Consider the following 16,162-nt stretch of genomic DNA (forward strand, 5'->3'; position numbering starts at 1 on the left):
GGCGGTGGGGGGACCCTGCGCCCAGCCGGCTAGCTCTCCTTTGCTGTCGGCTCAATTTAGGTTAGAGCCTTTTGTGGGAAAGTTCTCTCTCTTTTTTCTCTCTCTCTCTGGCTCTCCCACAGTTTGGGTTGCTATCTCGCGTTAGCTCCCTCAGATTGTCCTCGGGGCATTCAGGCCCTGTCCTTACCCTAAGTATGCAGCCCGTGCTGCCCTATCCAGCACAGACATGAGCATCTGCGCTGCTTCTCCACTGGGAGTTGTGGTTAGGCACGTTTTCTGTGGGTGGTTGTTTTTTTTCCCCTCCCAGTTATGTTTCCCTCTGAGATTCCAAAACTCCCCACAGATCCACTGGTTTCCTGCTGTTTGGAAACTTCTCCTCCTTCACGACTCCCTCCCCATGGTGGGTCTCGGTCCCTAACTCTTTTGTCTCTCTTTTTAGCTTTTATATTTTTGTCCTACCTCCTTTCAAAGAGAATAGGCTGCCTTTCTGGGTGCCTGGTGTCCTCTACCAGCGTCAGAAGTTGTTTTGTGGAAGTTGCTCAGCATTCAAGTGATCTTTTGATGAATTTGTGGTGGAGAAAGTGGTCTCCCCATCCTATTCCTCTGCCATCTTGGGACTGCCCCCTCTCAACGCCTTTTATGGATACTCCCTTCTCTGCCCGTCTCTTAAATGACAACCTTCCACAGGAGTCCATCCTTAAGCTTATTTTTTTGACTCCTTGAATACAAAATACCACCTATATGCTGAAGACCAACAAATCTATAAGCAGCTCAGACTTCTAACCTGAGTTCCTAGTGAATATAACTACATGACTCCCCTAAAGGCATCCCAACTACCGTATGTCCAAAATGATTTCACTCCCTCCCTCTCCTGCAAACTTGTCTCTTCCCATTACTATCCACCATGCTTCTAAGCTAGAAATTTGGAGGCTTCCCTTGTAATTCAAACAGTTAATCAATTCCTGTTGATCCCACTTCCTGATTAGCTCTGATACTGATTTTTTGTATCAGTATTCTAAGGCCCTATTTTCTGATCTTCCATATCTTCAATTCATACAACTCATTTATCTTTCTCCTTCTAGTTTATTTCCCCTGATACTAATGAGTGATCTTAAAATGCAGAGTTGATCATTTTATTCTGCTATTTAAAATCCCTCCAAGGGTCTCACATTAATTTTGGCAAAAATGCAAACATACTAACATAACATAGCAAGTAGTCTCTTCTGGGTCTGCCTCTTCTCACTTCTCCCATTTCCATCTTTCAATCCTTAGCTTAGAGTCTTTATTCATTCATGTCCCACCACTCAACTGCCTAGAGTTCCCAGAACCAACCATGTACTTCTCTCTCACCTCTGTGCCTTTTGAATTTTCTCTTCCCTCTTCTTGTGGCTGATGCCTTTCCCCATCCCTGACCCCAGCTTCCACACATCCTTTTCCTCCTTGCCTGAGTGATTGTTCCTTGTCCTTTACAACTCCATCAGACCTCCTCTCATTTGGGAAACATTCCCTGATATGTTCCTTTTCCCAGGTTAATCTTTATGCTTTTCTGACTTCCCTTGTTTTCTCATAGTATTCCATGCTTTTCTCCACCATAACAGTTATTTCCCTGTATTGTAACAGCATATAAAGTATTCAGTAACAGTTTATGAAATACACAAACAAGTGAAAACTCTGAAAATATATTTGAATTCACACCCTAATGCATCGTTATAGTAACCTTTTACCATGTTCTCATAGGTGAAGATGCTGGAAGCAGATCTGGTTTCAAAAATGCTTCGGGCTGTTCTGCAATCTCAAAAGAATGGAATAGCATTACCCCGGCTCCAAGGAGAGTACAGATCCCTAACTGGAGACTGGATTCCTTTCAAGCAATTGGGCTATCCTACGCTAGAAGCCTATCTGAGAAGTGTGCCAGCAGTTGTCAGGATAGAGACTAGTAGGTCTGGAGAGGTAAGAAGGTAACTGTGTTTCAGAAGCCAGTTCTTAATTGCCTGTCCAGCACTTCTGGTCTCATAATTAGGATAGAAGTCAAAGTGAAAAGCACCAGCCAAGATTAGTGAAGAAGTGAAGGGAAGTGAAGTGAAAGACTCATGTCCAACTCTTTGCAACCCCCATGGACTATACAGTCCGTAGACTTCTCCAGGCCAGAACACTGGAGTGGGTAGCCTATCCCTTCTCCAGGGGATCTTCCCGACTCAGGAATTGAACTGGGGTCTCCTGCATTGCAGGCGAATTCTTTACCAACTGAGCTATCAGGGAAGCCAAGGTTAGTAGTGATAGAGAATTGCATCCAAAGCACAGCCTAGATTCTCGTGTCTTTTGTTTTACCCTCAAATTCTTTGTTATAAAAATTGGATTTTAACCATATTCAGTTAAAAAATTTGAAGTTTACTCAGCCTCAGTGTCCATACACTGCCTAAATATCATACCACTCATTATAGGCCCTGCTACAGCTATTTAGCCTAGGTCACTAGTGACCTCCTGATTACCGAATCCAATAAATACTTTAAAATTCTGATCATCTGACCTGATCCCTATCTGTTCCTATTGTCTTGATCCTAGTCAAACCTCTGCTTGATCATTCAGCACTTCTGGTTATTACAGGGCCTTCCCTCCTGTTCTCCCTGTCTTTAGTCCCTTCCGTCCCTAGCTTGTCATCAGCTTTACTTTAGTAATAGTGAATATCCTAGAATCTTAAATCTTGTAGTTCCTCTGGAATCATGTTTTATATATAATGTGGGTAATTGAGTGGTAGCAAGTAAAATTTTTTATTACATATCCCCTATGACTCAGTAGTTTTGCTTCTTGTCGTCTGCCCAATATCCAGTATGAAAGATTGGACAAACACCCAAGACAGAAAGGTGTCCACCCCCCCACCCCCCCGAATCAGTATATTTTGGGGATATGTTTCATATGTAAATATGTAGGACAGGTCTGGGGTATTTCTCACAAAAAATTAGAATAGTTGTTCCTCTGGTGAGGGGGTGGGTCAGAGAGGCATTGGTAGAGGAGAAAAGGGGCCCAGGGGTAGGAGCGTGGCCTTCCTTGGTGGCTCAGATGGTAAAGAATCCGCCTGCAATGCAGGAGACCTGGATTTCATCCCTGGGTTGGGAAGATCCCCTGGAGGAAGGCATGGAAACCCACTCTAGTATTGTTGCCTGGAGAATCCCATGGACAGAGGAGCTTGAGAGGCTACAGTCCATGGGGTCACAAAGAGTTGGACACGACTAAAGCGAGCAAACAGCACAGCACACAGCACAGGTTCGCCTGATCTGTAATACATTTCATATAAGGAGAAGGTATAGATTAATCAAATGTTCTGTTGATAGTAAAACTTTCTTCAGTGTCCCTGGTTCTCCCAGAAAGATTTGAGCCCTCCTTTCTGTCTGCTTGGCCTCTTATGATACATTCAGTGTAACACTTGACATAATGTTTTCTGTTTGGTCTCTTTGCCTCTCTTTCCTTCATAGGTTTCTTATGGATAAGGGATTGGTTTTTGTTTTGTTTTGTTGCCCCTGACTTCTGGTGCTTAATAAATATGTGTTGAATGTATAAATGATCAAATGTCTGAATGAATTAATAATTTAGAGGTGCTTCATATAGTTACTGTGCTGTGAATTACTCCACTCTTTATTCTTCTTTTTGGGACGTTTTTAATGTTTCCAGGTTTTGACTATTAAAATAACTCCTAATGCACATATTCGTGTAGGTAATTTTTCTTCTTTTGAACTGTATTCTTATATTTTCAGGAATAGAAATACTGGACCAAAGACCATGAGCATGTTCTGGCTGTGGTGTAAAGCCTCCTCGCTTTCCTGTCTTGATTGCAACTCAAAGACATTACCACTAGAGGGGGCTCTAGAGGTCGTCTAACCTCAGCCGTCTACTTTCTGTTTTCAGACCCTTTTTCAAAGATCCTATATATCCTATCTTTTTTTTTTTTTTAATATAAAAGGCTGAGCTACTGTATTTTAAGTAGATGCCAGAGGCTCCAGGGCCTTAGCTTGCCCTGTCTTGCCCTCACACCTATGAGGCACCTCCATGGAATCCTATGACTCCACTGAACAGTTTGAAAACCCCAGACCTGAGCTATTCCTTGTTTTGTAGCTGATAGTACTGGGGTTTTTGAAGTAAACTGATTTGCCCCAACTCACTCAGGTAATCCCTTTCACTGGCAAGACTAGAATTTAGTGGTCTCTTGGAGGTATAGTACAAATAGCAGTTACAAGTATGTACTTTGAATTCAGAGAGAGAGCCTCGCTGCATGGCTTGAGGAGTTTGCTTAACTTTCCTGATCCTCTGTTTTCCCATGTATAAAATGGGAATAAAGTAAATCTCACAGAGTATATGAGATAATATATACAAATCACAGGTTTCTTTTGGTTCATTTGTTAACCCTATATACCTAGCACATTTTAGATGCTTAATGGAAACGTTTAAGAAATAAGTGAACTTTTCAGTTTAACGAAAAATGATTAGTGTGCTGGACTATGCTTGGTTTCTCTTGCAGAAAATATAATTTAGCTCTAACATTATGAAAGAGAGAGACATGAATATTTGGATACAGCTTGATTTGGGGCATGTAAACTCACAAAGATACACTTTGAAAAGTCAGCCTCTGGTTACCAGTGAATCTGAGAAATGTTTCTCCTCTCCCTTACCTTTCATAATTAGATAAACTGCTATGCCGTGGCCTGCACAGAAACTGCAAGAATTGCTCAGCTTGTGGCTCGACAGAGGAGTTCTAAAAGGAAAACTGGTCGGCAAGTTAATTGTCAGATGAGAGTAAAGAAAACCATGCCATTTCTTCTAGATGGTAAGATCTTTTTGCATGCTAAAATTGTAAAGCCTGTTTATGAATACATTGCCATATGAAAATATTGCTTGTATTCATGATAAACACGTATGTTTGTTAACATTCAGATGTCAAGGGAGAAATCCTGAAGCTAGTGCTTCCATTTGAATTTAAGTGAACATGGTAAGAATGACTTACTAAGTGAAGTAACTCAGTATAACTTACTATGGCAAAGTGTGGTTTTGCTCTTTATTTGAGGGGAAAGCCTCATATAGAATGTTGGATGAACCAAGAACCTCTGAGTTAATGTCTTATTTAGGAAATTGTATCTTTTACTATAAATCCTCTATTTTCAGAAAAACATGAATTATATAGTACATAAAGAGGCAACTCAGCCTGTATTTACTGATCATTTATCTCAAGGAGCTTATAAAATAATCATTTCTAAAACTAAATTCTCAAGAAATAGTCTAATGATAGTATAGAAGAGTAGATGCTGAATACCACGATGAGCATTTTAGGCAAAAGAACCGCAGTGGAGAGCGTCATGGCAAGGGGGAGACTTGAAACTAATGTTGGGGAGACTTGAAACTAAGTTAGGGAGACTTGCAACCAGACCCCTAGCGATTGGAAGAATTCAGGTTGGTGGGGAAGCAATGGGAGGACTAAGATACTGCTGCGTATGCTGCATTTGTAAGAATGTGAGGTGACTGCTACCAGGTTAGTTGGTGAGTGGAGGAAAAGTAACAGGCTTGCCTAGCAGATGAAGCCACATTTTGAAGAAGCTCATCTGCTAAATACACACCAATCTGCTCTTCCCCTGCTGACCGAACCTTTGATGGCCACCCCCTCATATTCTTACAAGCTGTTCTGAGCATAGAGACCAACAGAAAACATCTGGGCAAGGGAGTGATGTAATGAATCCAGGGTTTTGGGAAGCTAATTGATTCCATTATGTATGCCTGACTTCATAGGAAAACCAAAAGCAACCCTCAGACAACCAGGATTTTCTTCAGATTTTTCTGTCAGCAAAAAACCTAATTCAACACTATTAAGAAACAAAGGAAACTCTCTTGGAGTTAAATCTGATGCTGAAATGCTGCCTTACACATTACAAACAGCTACTGGAAATGAAGTATTCAAAGATGTTCCAGTGCAGAGTCATGTGACCATGTCTACCAACAACAGGTATTTGGGCTTTGTCTGGCTAAAAGGAGAAGTGTGGTGAACCTAGGATAGTAAGTCTTTAACATGTGTGTTCAGGTGAAGAAGGAAATACTTTGTTTTGTGTAATGTACACATATGAGTAGAGAAATGCATCATTACTAGTTTCCCCACTTTTCCTGGCTGCCTGAACATCATTTGTCTCCATTTTGTATTTGCTGTGCATTGTTGGTAGTCTCTGCTTGTAGCGTTCATTTTAGAAGATCTCACAAATTGTCCTGAGATGCTACTTCATCATAACTTAGTTTGGCTGAAGATCTCTCTTCCAATTAGTTTTGTAAGTTTTAAATAAACTCTCGTTGATTTGTGTGCTCTACTGTGTTCCAATGATCGTATCCATAATACAGTAGATTACACACCCATGCATCAGAATACTGAGCTGGAAGTAATACCACATCCTTAAAGTTTTTGTTTGGATGCTGCCATTCATTGGCCAGGTGAAATAACTGAAATTATTTCATCTACTGGGGCTGTGGTATCCTCATTTGCCCAATAAAAATGTTAACTCAGTGATCTCACAGTTCCTTTCTGGCTCTGAATTTTATGGTTTCATGAGGTAATTCAGGTGAGCAAACTACAACATATGAACCAAGTCTGGCCCATTGATTGTTTTTTGTAAATAAAGTTTTATTGGAACACAGCTACATTCCTTTGTTTATATATTCTCTGTGGTTGCTTTTACATACCTGCAGAGTTGAGTAGTTGTGCATAGACAGTGTGGCCTGCAAAGCCTAAAATATTTACTGTTAGACCCGTCACGTCAAAAGCTTGCCATCTCCTGGTGTAGAGGAGTCAGTGTCACATTCTTCCATCCTATTTGTACCTTTACAGAACAAAATTTTTGTATCATTTTCCTTTAAATCAATGCTCAAAGATTCCATTTTGTATAAAAGATAGTTCCCCTCGCCCTAAGTGATCCCTCCACACTAGAATATTTAGAAAGAAATAATATTTTTAAGTAGGCAAAAGGGTACTAGTTTTTTATATTTTAGTATTTTTTAATAAAGCAACCTTTAAATATTTTTCATAATGGTGTATATTTAATTGTGTTTATGATTAGTTATTATAAATTTTTGAATAAAGTCTAGAAAATATACAATTAAAACTTGAATCTTGACCCAAAGCACAGTTGGTGACTTTGGTGACTGAAGTACTGTTGTCTCTGCTGGTTCTGGGCCTGAATTTCAAGATTTTGAATTGAATTTACAAGATGACAGCAAAACCAGGTATCCTGGATTGTGGGCCCAGAGGAGCACTGTCTACCCCGTGGTCTGGTATCTCCGACTTCTCATCTAGTGGCCCTGTGCGGCCTAGAGAAGAGCCTTCCATCCCTGCAGGCAGCGCCAGCAGTGACTGAGTAGAGGCCCTTGGCACGCCATGCAGCCCTTAGGGCCCGAGGTGGTGCTGACCTGCTGCGCATCATCTTCCCGCCCTCCCACCTGGCAGCACTGGGCCTGGGGAGTGTGCTCCGCTTGCATGGGCAGCACCTACAGAAATCAAACGGGAACTCCTGCAATAAGCAGGAGCTCCGTCAGCAACAGGCGAGTGTACCAGGCCAGAAGAGTACCACGAGGGCCCTGAAAACTAAATCATTATTGGAACCGCAGCCTACAAGAGTGGGCCAGGATGTATGTGATAAACCTACACAGGATAACTGCCTGCTAAAATTAGACATTTAAATAGGATTCAGAGTCTCCTAATATGTGTTCAGATGTGCAGGTTACAATGAAAAATATCAATCATTATACAAAGAACCAGGGAAATGACAACTTGAATGAGAAAAAACAATCAACAGACATCAGCATTACCTTGAATCAGATGATGGAATTATCTGACAATGATTTTAAAGCAGCTGTTGTAAAAATACTTTAATTTGCAATTGCAAATCTTTTTGGAAAAAAAAAAAAAATAGAAAATTCACCAAAGAAAGAGAACATACAAAAAAGAACCAAATGTTCATGGTGCTTTTCATGTCTACTATATCCTACTTTTCTGTATATTTTAAAAAATAATTTTATTTGTTTATTTATTTTTGGCTGTGCAGGGTCTTCACTGCTGTGCAGGCTTTTTCTCTAGTTGCAGAGAACAGGGGCTAGTCTCTAGTTGTGATTTGCGGGCTTTTCGTTGTAGAAACTTCTCTTGTTGTGGAGCATGGGCTCTGGGACTTAGGGGCTTCATTAGTTGCAGCACATGAACTCAGTAGTTGCTGCTCATGGGCTCGAGAGTGCAGATTCAGTAGTTGGTGGCACACGGGCTTAGTTGTTCCACGGCATGTGGAATCTTCCCGGACCAGGGAAGAAAACCTGTGTCTTTTGCTTTGGCAGGCAGATTCTTTTACCACCGAGCCGCAAGGGAAGGCCCTACTTATCTGTATATTCATTCTATTAATTTTTGAGAGTTTGATATTGAAACTCCAACTAAAAATCTTAATTTATTTACTTAAAAATAATCATAATATATAGTGGACTTATATATAACTTTGTTCTGTATTTTCCAAGTTTCCTGTAAATGTATTATCATACTTTCATAATTTAAAAAATAAAAAAGGGGGAAAAAAGAACCAAATGGAATGACCAAAATAAAAATTCAGTGTATGAGCTCAATGGCAGAATGAATATGACAGAGAACAGAATCAAAGAACTTGAAGCTAGAACAGTAGAAATTACCCAATCTGGACAACAGAGTAAATAAACTTAAACAAAAGAAAACAAAATAACTAGTTGAGACTGAGAGTGCTGTGGGGGAAGAAAAAATCTAGCAGAGTCTTAGGGACCTGTAGGGAGAATAAGAAAAGATCTAGTATTTGTATCATCAGATCCTCAAAACATAGAGTAAGACTGAAGGTATATTTGAAGGCCTAATGGCTGAAGCTTCTCAAATTTGGCTAAGGACATAAATCTGCAGGTTCAGGATGCTTAGGAAATCCCAGATAGGATGAATTCAAAGAATACCACACCAATAATGAAACTTATGAAAACTAAAGACAAAGAAAAAAATCTTATAAATAGCCAGAGAGAAATGATACATGACCCATAGGGGAATACCAGTTTTAATGACAGTGGTTTTTCATTCACAGTCATGGAGAAATCATGAAGGAAAGAAATGGCACATTTTTAGTGGTGAAGGAAAAAACCTGTCAATCAAAATTCTATATCCTCCAGAAATGAAAAGGAAATAAAGAAGATATTCTCAGATGAAAGAAAACTAGGAGAATTTGTCATTAGCTAACTTACTCCTAAAGAGGGACTAAAGGAAATTGTCTCAACAGGACAGAAATAATCTAAAATGGTTTGGAACTTCAGAAAGTACAGGCATAAGCCCTAACATAACAGTAATTACTTTAAATATAAAAACACATAAAAATATGTTCAGCTTCATTAGCTACTGCTGCTGCTGCTAAGTCACTTCAGTCATGTCCGACTCTGTGTGATCCCATAGACGGCAGCCCACCAGGCTCCCCCATCCCTGGGATTCTCCAGGCAAGAACACTGGAGCGGGTTCCCATTTCCTTCTCCAGTCTGTGAAAGTGAAAAGTGAAAGTGAAGTTGCTCAGTCGTGTCCGACTCTTAGCGACCCCATGGACCGCAGCCTACCAGGTTCCTCCGTCCATGGGATTTTCCAGGCAAGGGTACTGGAGTGGGGTGCCATTGCCTTCTCTGGTAAATTAAAGCTACATTGAGATTCAACTGGCCAGTCGGGGTCATGAGCTTTCCATCCTAGAACCATGACCCAGTTTGTCCATAACCTCACAGAGAAGGTCCCAGCACTGCTGTGGCTTACTCAAAGCCTCGGTTGGCCACATTTTGGCACTATGCCAAGGTTGATCTGGTTCCTCCAACTCTGCTGAGATCCTTATAGCTATTCAGAGCTGGGGGAAAAATATCAGTAGTGCTCAAACAAGTAGCTTCAAACAGCTCCCAGTTAAGGAAACTCTACTGAATGGTGTGGTGACCACTGAGATGTGAATGTGGTTTTATGTTGGTGAGATTATAGGCAATTGTGACATCATTGGCTATGATGTTTGAAGACCAGTCTTTAATATATGATTATATTTGCTTTATTATTAGAGTGTTCTTAGATTATGTGTGAGCAGGCTGTTAATTGAAGATGAGATAATAAGATAGTAATAAGATAATGTGTCAAAAAAAAAAAAACCCCTATATTGAGACACACCTATCAGAATGGCTGAAATAAAAAATAGTGATACAGTAATAATAGGGGATCTTAATACCCACTGACATCAATGGACAGGTCATCCAGACAAAATCAGTAAGGTAACAGAGGTCTTAACACAGCAGACCAAATGAACCTAATAGATATCTTGTTGTTCAGTTACCAAGTCGTGTCCACCTTTTTGCAATCCTGTGAACTGTAACATGCCAGGCTTCTCTCTCCTCCGCTGCCTCCCAGAGTTTGCTCAGATTCATGTCTGTTGAGTTGGTGATGCTGTCTAACCGTCTCATCCTCTGCTGCCCTTTTCTCCTTTTGCCTTCAGTTTTTTTCCAGCATCAGGGTCTTTTCCAGTGAGTCAGCTGTTCACATCAGGAAGCCAAAGTATTAGATCTTCAACTTCAGCAACAGGCCTGCCAATGAATATTCTGGGTTGATTTTCTTTAGGATAGACTGGTTTGATCTCCTTGCTCTCTAAGGGACTCTCGAGAGTTTTCTCTAGCACCACAATTTGAAACCATCGATTCTTCAGTGCTTAGCCTTCTTTATGGTCCAATCTCACATATGTAACAACTGGAAAAACCATAGCTTTGACTATATGGACTTTTGTTGGCAAAATGATGTCTCTCCTTTTTAATATGCCATCTAGGTTTGTCATAGTTTTCCTTCCAAAGGACAAGCATCTTTTCATTTAATAGATATCTATAGGACATTAAATCCAAAAGCAGCAGAATACACATTCTTTTCAAGTGCACATAGGACATTCTCCAGGATAGATCATATACTAGGTCACAAAACAAACTTCAACAAATTTAAGAGGAAGAAACTATATCATGCATTTTTTCTGAGCACAGTGGTAATGACAGTAGCAACCAACTACAGAAAGAAAAATGGGATAAGAACAAACATATGGAGAGTAAACAGCATGCTACTAAAAAAAAAATGGTCAACAATGAAATCAGAGGAAATCAGAAAATATCTTGAGACAAATGAAAAGGGAAATATAACTTTCCAAAGTTGGGATGCATCAAAAACTATTTTGAGAAGGAAGTTTATAGTGATATAGACTTGATGTCTATATAGACTTGATGTTGTATCACCAACTCAATAGACATGAGTTTGAGTAAACTCTGGGAGTTGGTGATGGACAGGGAAGCCTGGCGTGCTGCAGTCCATGGGTCCACAAAGAGTTGGACATGACTGAGTGACTGAACTGAACTGAGACTTCTCACAAGAAACAATGAAAGAAAACCTCAAAAACCTAACCTATTGCCTAGAAGAATTAGAAAAAGAAGAGCAAACAAAGTCCAAAGTCAGCAGAAAAATGAAATAATAAAGATCAGAGAAGAAATAAAATAGAGATCATAAAAACAATGGAAAACATCAATGAGACCAAGAGCTGGTTCTTAAAAAAGATTTAAAAATTGATAAACGTTTAGCCAGGCTCACCAAGAAGAAAAGAGGACCCAAGTAAGAATTGAAGAGGAGAAGTAACAACTGATACTTCAGAGATACAAAACAATCCTAGAGAATATTATGCACAGTTATGTGCCCATGAATTGGACAATCTAGAAGAGATGGCCTTCCCTCATAGCTCAGTAGTAAAGAATCTGCCTGCAATGTAGGAGACCTGGGTTCGATTCCTGGGTTGGGAAGATCCCCTGGAAATGGCAACCCACTACGGTATTTTTGCCTGGAGAATCCCATGGACAGAGGAGCCTAGCAGGCTGCGGTCCACGGGGTCGCAAAAATCAGATGCCACTTAGCAACTAAACCAGAAGAGATGGACAAATTTCTAGAAACATACAAATAGCCAAGACTGAAACAAAAAAACAGAAAAGACAGTTTGAACAGGCTGGTTACTAGAAGTGAAATTGAATTTGTAATAGAAAAGCTAGAAGCAAAGTCCAGGACTAGATGGCTTCACAGGGGAGTCCTACCAAACATATGAATAAGAACTAATATCTGTTCTTCTCAAGCTATTCCAAAAAATTGAATAGGAGGGATCACTCCCACATTCATTCCATGGGTTACCATTGTCTCAATACCCAGAGATGCCAGAGAGAAAATCACAGGCCAATATCTTTGATGAATATAGATGCAAAAATCTACAACAAAATATTAGCAAACCAAATCTGACTGTATAAAAAGGGTCATATACCATGATCAAGTTGGATTTATTCCAGAGTCATAGGGATGGTTCAACATTTGCAGATCAATCAATGTGATACACCACATTAACAAAAGGAAGGCTCGGAATCACATGATCATCCCAATAGACACAGAAAAAACATTTGACAAAATTCCATATCTACTCAGGATTAAAAGCTGTCATCAAAGTGGGTATAGAGGGAACTTCTCTCAGCATAATAAAGACCATTTATGACAAACCTACAGCCAAAATCAAACTCAGTGGTAAAACCCTTCCCACTAAATTCAAGAACAAGACAAGGATGCCTGCTCTTTTTACTTCTGTTTAACATAATATGGGAAATCCTAGCCACCACAGAAAAGAAAAAGAAGTAAAAAGTATCCAGATTGGAAGAGAAGAAATAAAACTGTCACTTCTTGCAGATAACATGATACTTTATAGAGAAAACCCAAAAGTCTCCACCCTAAAACTATTAGAAATAAGAAATGAATTCAGCAAGGTTGCAGGGTATAAAATTAATAGACATCTGTTGTATTTCTATATGCTAATAATGGAATATCAGAGAATAAGAAAGCAATAGCATTTATAATGACATCAAAAAATAAAATAACTAGGAATAAACCTAGCTAAGGAGGTGAAATACCTATACTCTGAAAACCATAAAACATTGATGATGATAGTTGAAGATGATACAAAGATGGACAAAGTGCTCCTAGATTTGAAGAATTAATATTGTTAAACTAGCCGTACTGCCCAAAGCAATCTACAGATTTAATGCAATCCTTATCAAAATACCCAGAACATTTTTCACAGAACTAGAACAAATAATCCTAAAATTCATATTGAACCATAAAAGACTTTGAATTGCTGAAGCAATCTTGAGGAAAAAAGGAGCAAAGCTGGAGTATAACCCTCCTAGACTTCAGACAATACTACAAAGCTACAGTAATGAAATCAGCATGCTACTGGTACAAAAACAGACACAAATCGATGTAACAGACTAGAGAGCCCAGAAATAAACCCACACACCTATGATCTATTTACCTGTGACAAAGGAGTCAACTACATACAATGGAGAAAAGACTGTCTCCTTAACAAGTTGTTGCTGGGAAAACTAGACAACTACATGTAAAATAAGATATTAGAGCATTCTCTCACACTGTATACAAAAGTAAACTCAAAATGGTTTAAAGACCTAAATTATTATTATTAAAGACCTGAAGCTATAAAAGTCCTAGAAAAACATTGTATAGCACAGGGAATTATCTTATTAGCCATTATCTGTAATAACTTACAATGGAGTATTATCTGCAAAAATACTGAATCACCATATATATATATATATATATATATATATATATGTATATATATACTGAAAGTAGTACAGTATTACAAATCAAATATACTTCAATTTAAAAATCTAACACTGTATCTGGCAAGCATGCAGAGAAAATGGATCACTGAAAGCATTGTTTTGGGGAATATAAAATTGTACAGCCATGTTAGAAGATAGTTGAGGATAAGTTAGAAGTTAGAGGATAAGTTAGAAGATAGTTTCCTTAAAAAAAAAGGAAAGGGAAACAGAAATTTCACTCCTATTTATCCCAGAGACATGAAAACTTCGGTTTACACAAAAACCTGTACACAGGTGTCCATATTTACTTTATTCATAATAGACCCAAACTAGAAACAACCCAGATGTCCTTGAGAAGTTGAAAGATTCAACAAACTGAATACATCCGCACTACAGAATATACCTCTCAACAGTATAAAGGGGTGAACTATGGACATATGCAACATCAGTGGATCTCAAGGGAATTGTGTAGAGTTGAAGGCAATCTCAAAAAGTTACATGCGGTATGACTGTATACAACATCCTTGAAATGACAGAATTTTAGAGGTAGAGAACAGAGAAGTGATTGCCAAGATCAAGAGTTGGAGAAAGGGGAAGGATGTGGCGATGCAGGAGGGAGCCTTGTAGTGATGGGGTAGCTCTGCATGTTGATTCTCGTGCTGGCTACATGCCCCTGTGTGTGTGGTAGAATTATACACACGTACATGTAAGTGAAAGTTGAGTATGCTCTGGATTAAACCAAGCAGTGTCAGCAAGGTATTACTATTGGAGGAAACTGGATGAAGGGTACTTGAGACGTCTATGTACATTTTGAAAATTCCCATGAATTTATTATAAACATTTCAAAACAAAAGATTAAAATTGATAGCAAAAGCTTTCTATATGGTTTTAGTTTTGAGAATTAGTATAGAATATGCTTTTGTTTTTTGCCTTTCACCGTAAGAATTTTGAATTCCGTATAGTCTAGAATGTCTTCTGGGCTTCCCAGGTGGCTCAGTGGGTAAGGAATCTGCCTGCAGCGCAGCAGACACTGGTTTGATCCCTGGGTGGGGAAGATCTCCTGGAGGAGGGCATGGCAACCCACTCCAGTATTCTTGCCTGGAGAGTCCCAGGGACACAGGAGCCTGGTGGGCTATAGTCCATAGTGTCGCAAAAGGCAAACGTGACTGACGCAACCGAGCATGCGTGCACAGAATGTCTCCTACATTCTTGTACGGTGATTTCTAGAACTGCACACCTGTCTTCAGTTGTCTTTCTTTGCATGGATGTGTTTCAGACCATTTTAATTAAAGCTATTAAAGTTGTTGTAAAACATCGTCATCAAACCTTTTTTTAAAGAGTATAATACAAATTGAAAGTTACATAAGAGGAATCTAAACACCATCTGGTGGCAGAGGGTATGGGCTGCCTTTCAAATGATAAAATCAAAGAAGTTGCTCTTACCAAAATAGAATAAAGAAGATTTTATTTCTAAACTTATGAAGTATTAAGGAGTAATCTTAAGTAGTATGAACTATTATGAGTTTAAACTTTTTAAAGTCACCTTATCTTTTGAGAAGCTAATGAAAACTATGTGATCTTCCCAGAAAAATTAATTGGTGCACATATGCATGCATGTTTGTCTACGAATGCAGGAAATACATGGACCCCAGAGCCCATTCTCAAAAACTCTGCTTAAAGAACTCATGGCTGCCAGTTAACAAACTGGAAGATTCTAGAAAAGTCATGTAACTGATATTCTCTAGTATTGTAGGTATCAATCTAAGTTTATTATGGTCTACAGTGAAATAGAAAGAGGAGTCACAAGTGAGGATATATGATTGATTTGTGGTTTTTCTGGAAAATGTTTATTATTAAAAAGATATAATTCACAACCATTGTATTTTGTTAAAATGATGATTATTAAAATGGGGTGTTTAAATATATGTATGCATGAAACATAGGTGAATATGGTGCTGAAGACCAGTGTTTCATTAGGCCTAGAATGAGACAAGAAATCACTGTATGTATATCATAGTAAGATCAAGGACTTTGGATATAAATAAAGGACTGTTTGGCATTAGCCAATGGGAACCATGATTGAAAAGGTATCTTGCAAGTATTAAGCTAAAGTAAATGTATATCTCTGAGATCTTGTAGGTTTTAAAAGTCATATACTAAATAATTATAGGAAACATTTTCTAAAATACATTTATTGTTGTGATTACAGAAGTATTAATGTGTATTGTATGGAAATTTTGCAAAGTATAAGCAAGTAAAAGAGAAAAAAATCCCCTCTAATCTAAACATAAATGTAAACATTAAAAAATATCTTTCTAAAAAAAATCTTTCTATATTATTTATTTAAGTTTTAAAAATACAAATTGGGTCATGATGTATATTACTGTTTTTTAACTTGTTTTAAAAGACAACATATTAGCATTTTCCATATTGTTAAATACACATCTACAGTATCATTTTTAGTGTC

The 16,162-nt window shown here is 38.7% G+C and overlaps 1 protein-coding gene and 1 pseudogene across 4 annotated transcripts in view; both read left to right on the forward strand.

Annotated features, from left to right (window-relative positions):
• Positions 1–16,162, forward strand: part of TDRD7 (tudor domain containing 7) — a 90,983-nt gene that overhangs the window by 16,841 nt on the left and 57,980 nt on the right. The window contains exons 2-4 of one of the 4 annotated variants that reach the window (XM_065907740.1): positions 1,738–1,950; positions 4,675–4,816; positions 5,770–5,983. In XM_065907740.1, coding sequence (XP_065763812.1) covers positions 1,744–1,950; positions 4,675–4,816; positions 5,770–5,983 — 563 coding nt within the window. In that variant the 5' untranslated portion in view covers positions 1,738–1,743. Of the gene's footprint in view, positions 1–1,737; positions 1,959–4,674; positions 4,817–5,769; positions 5,984–16,162 lie in introns of those variants that run through there. The other 3 variants (XM_065907742.1, XM_065907741.1, XM_065907743.1) reach the window with 3 other exon arrangements.
• LOC136148273 (ATP synthase subunit g, mitochondrial pseudogene) lies at positions 9,744–10,164 on the forward strand (annotated as a pseudogene).

Source organism: Muntiacus reevesi, chromosome 17, assembly GCF_963930625.1.
Source record: "Muntiacus reevesi chromosome 17, mMunRee1.1, whole genome shotgun sequence".
Classification (NCBI taxonomy): domain Eukaryota; kingdom Metazoa; phylum Chordata; class Mammalia; order Artiodactyla; family Cervidae; genus Muntiacus; species Muntiacus reevesi.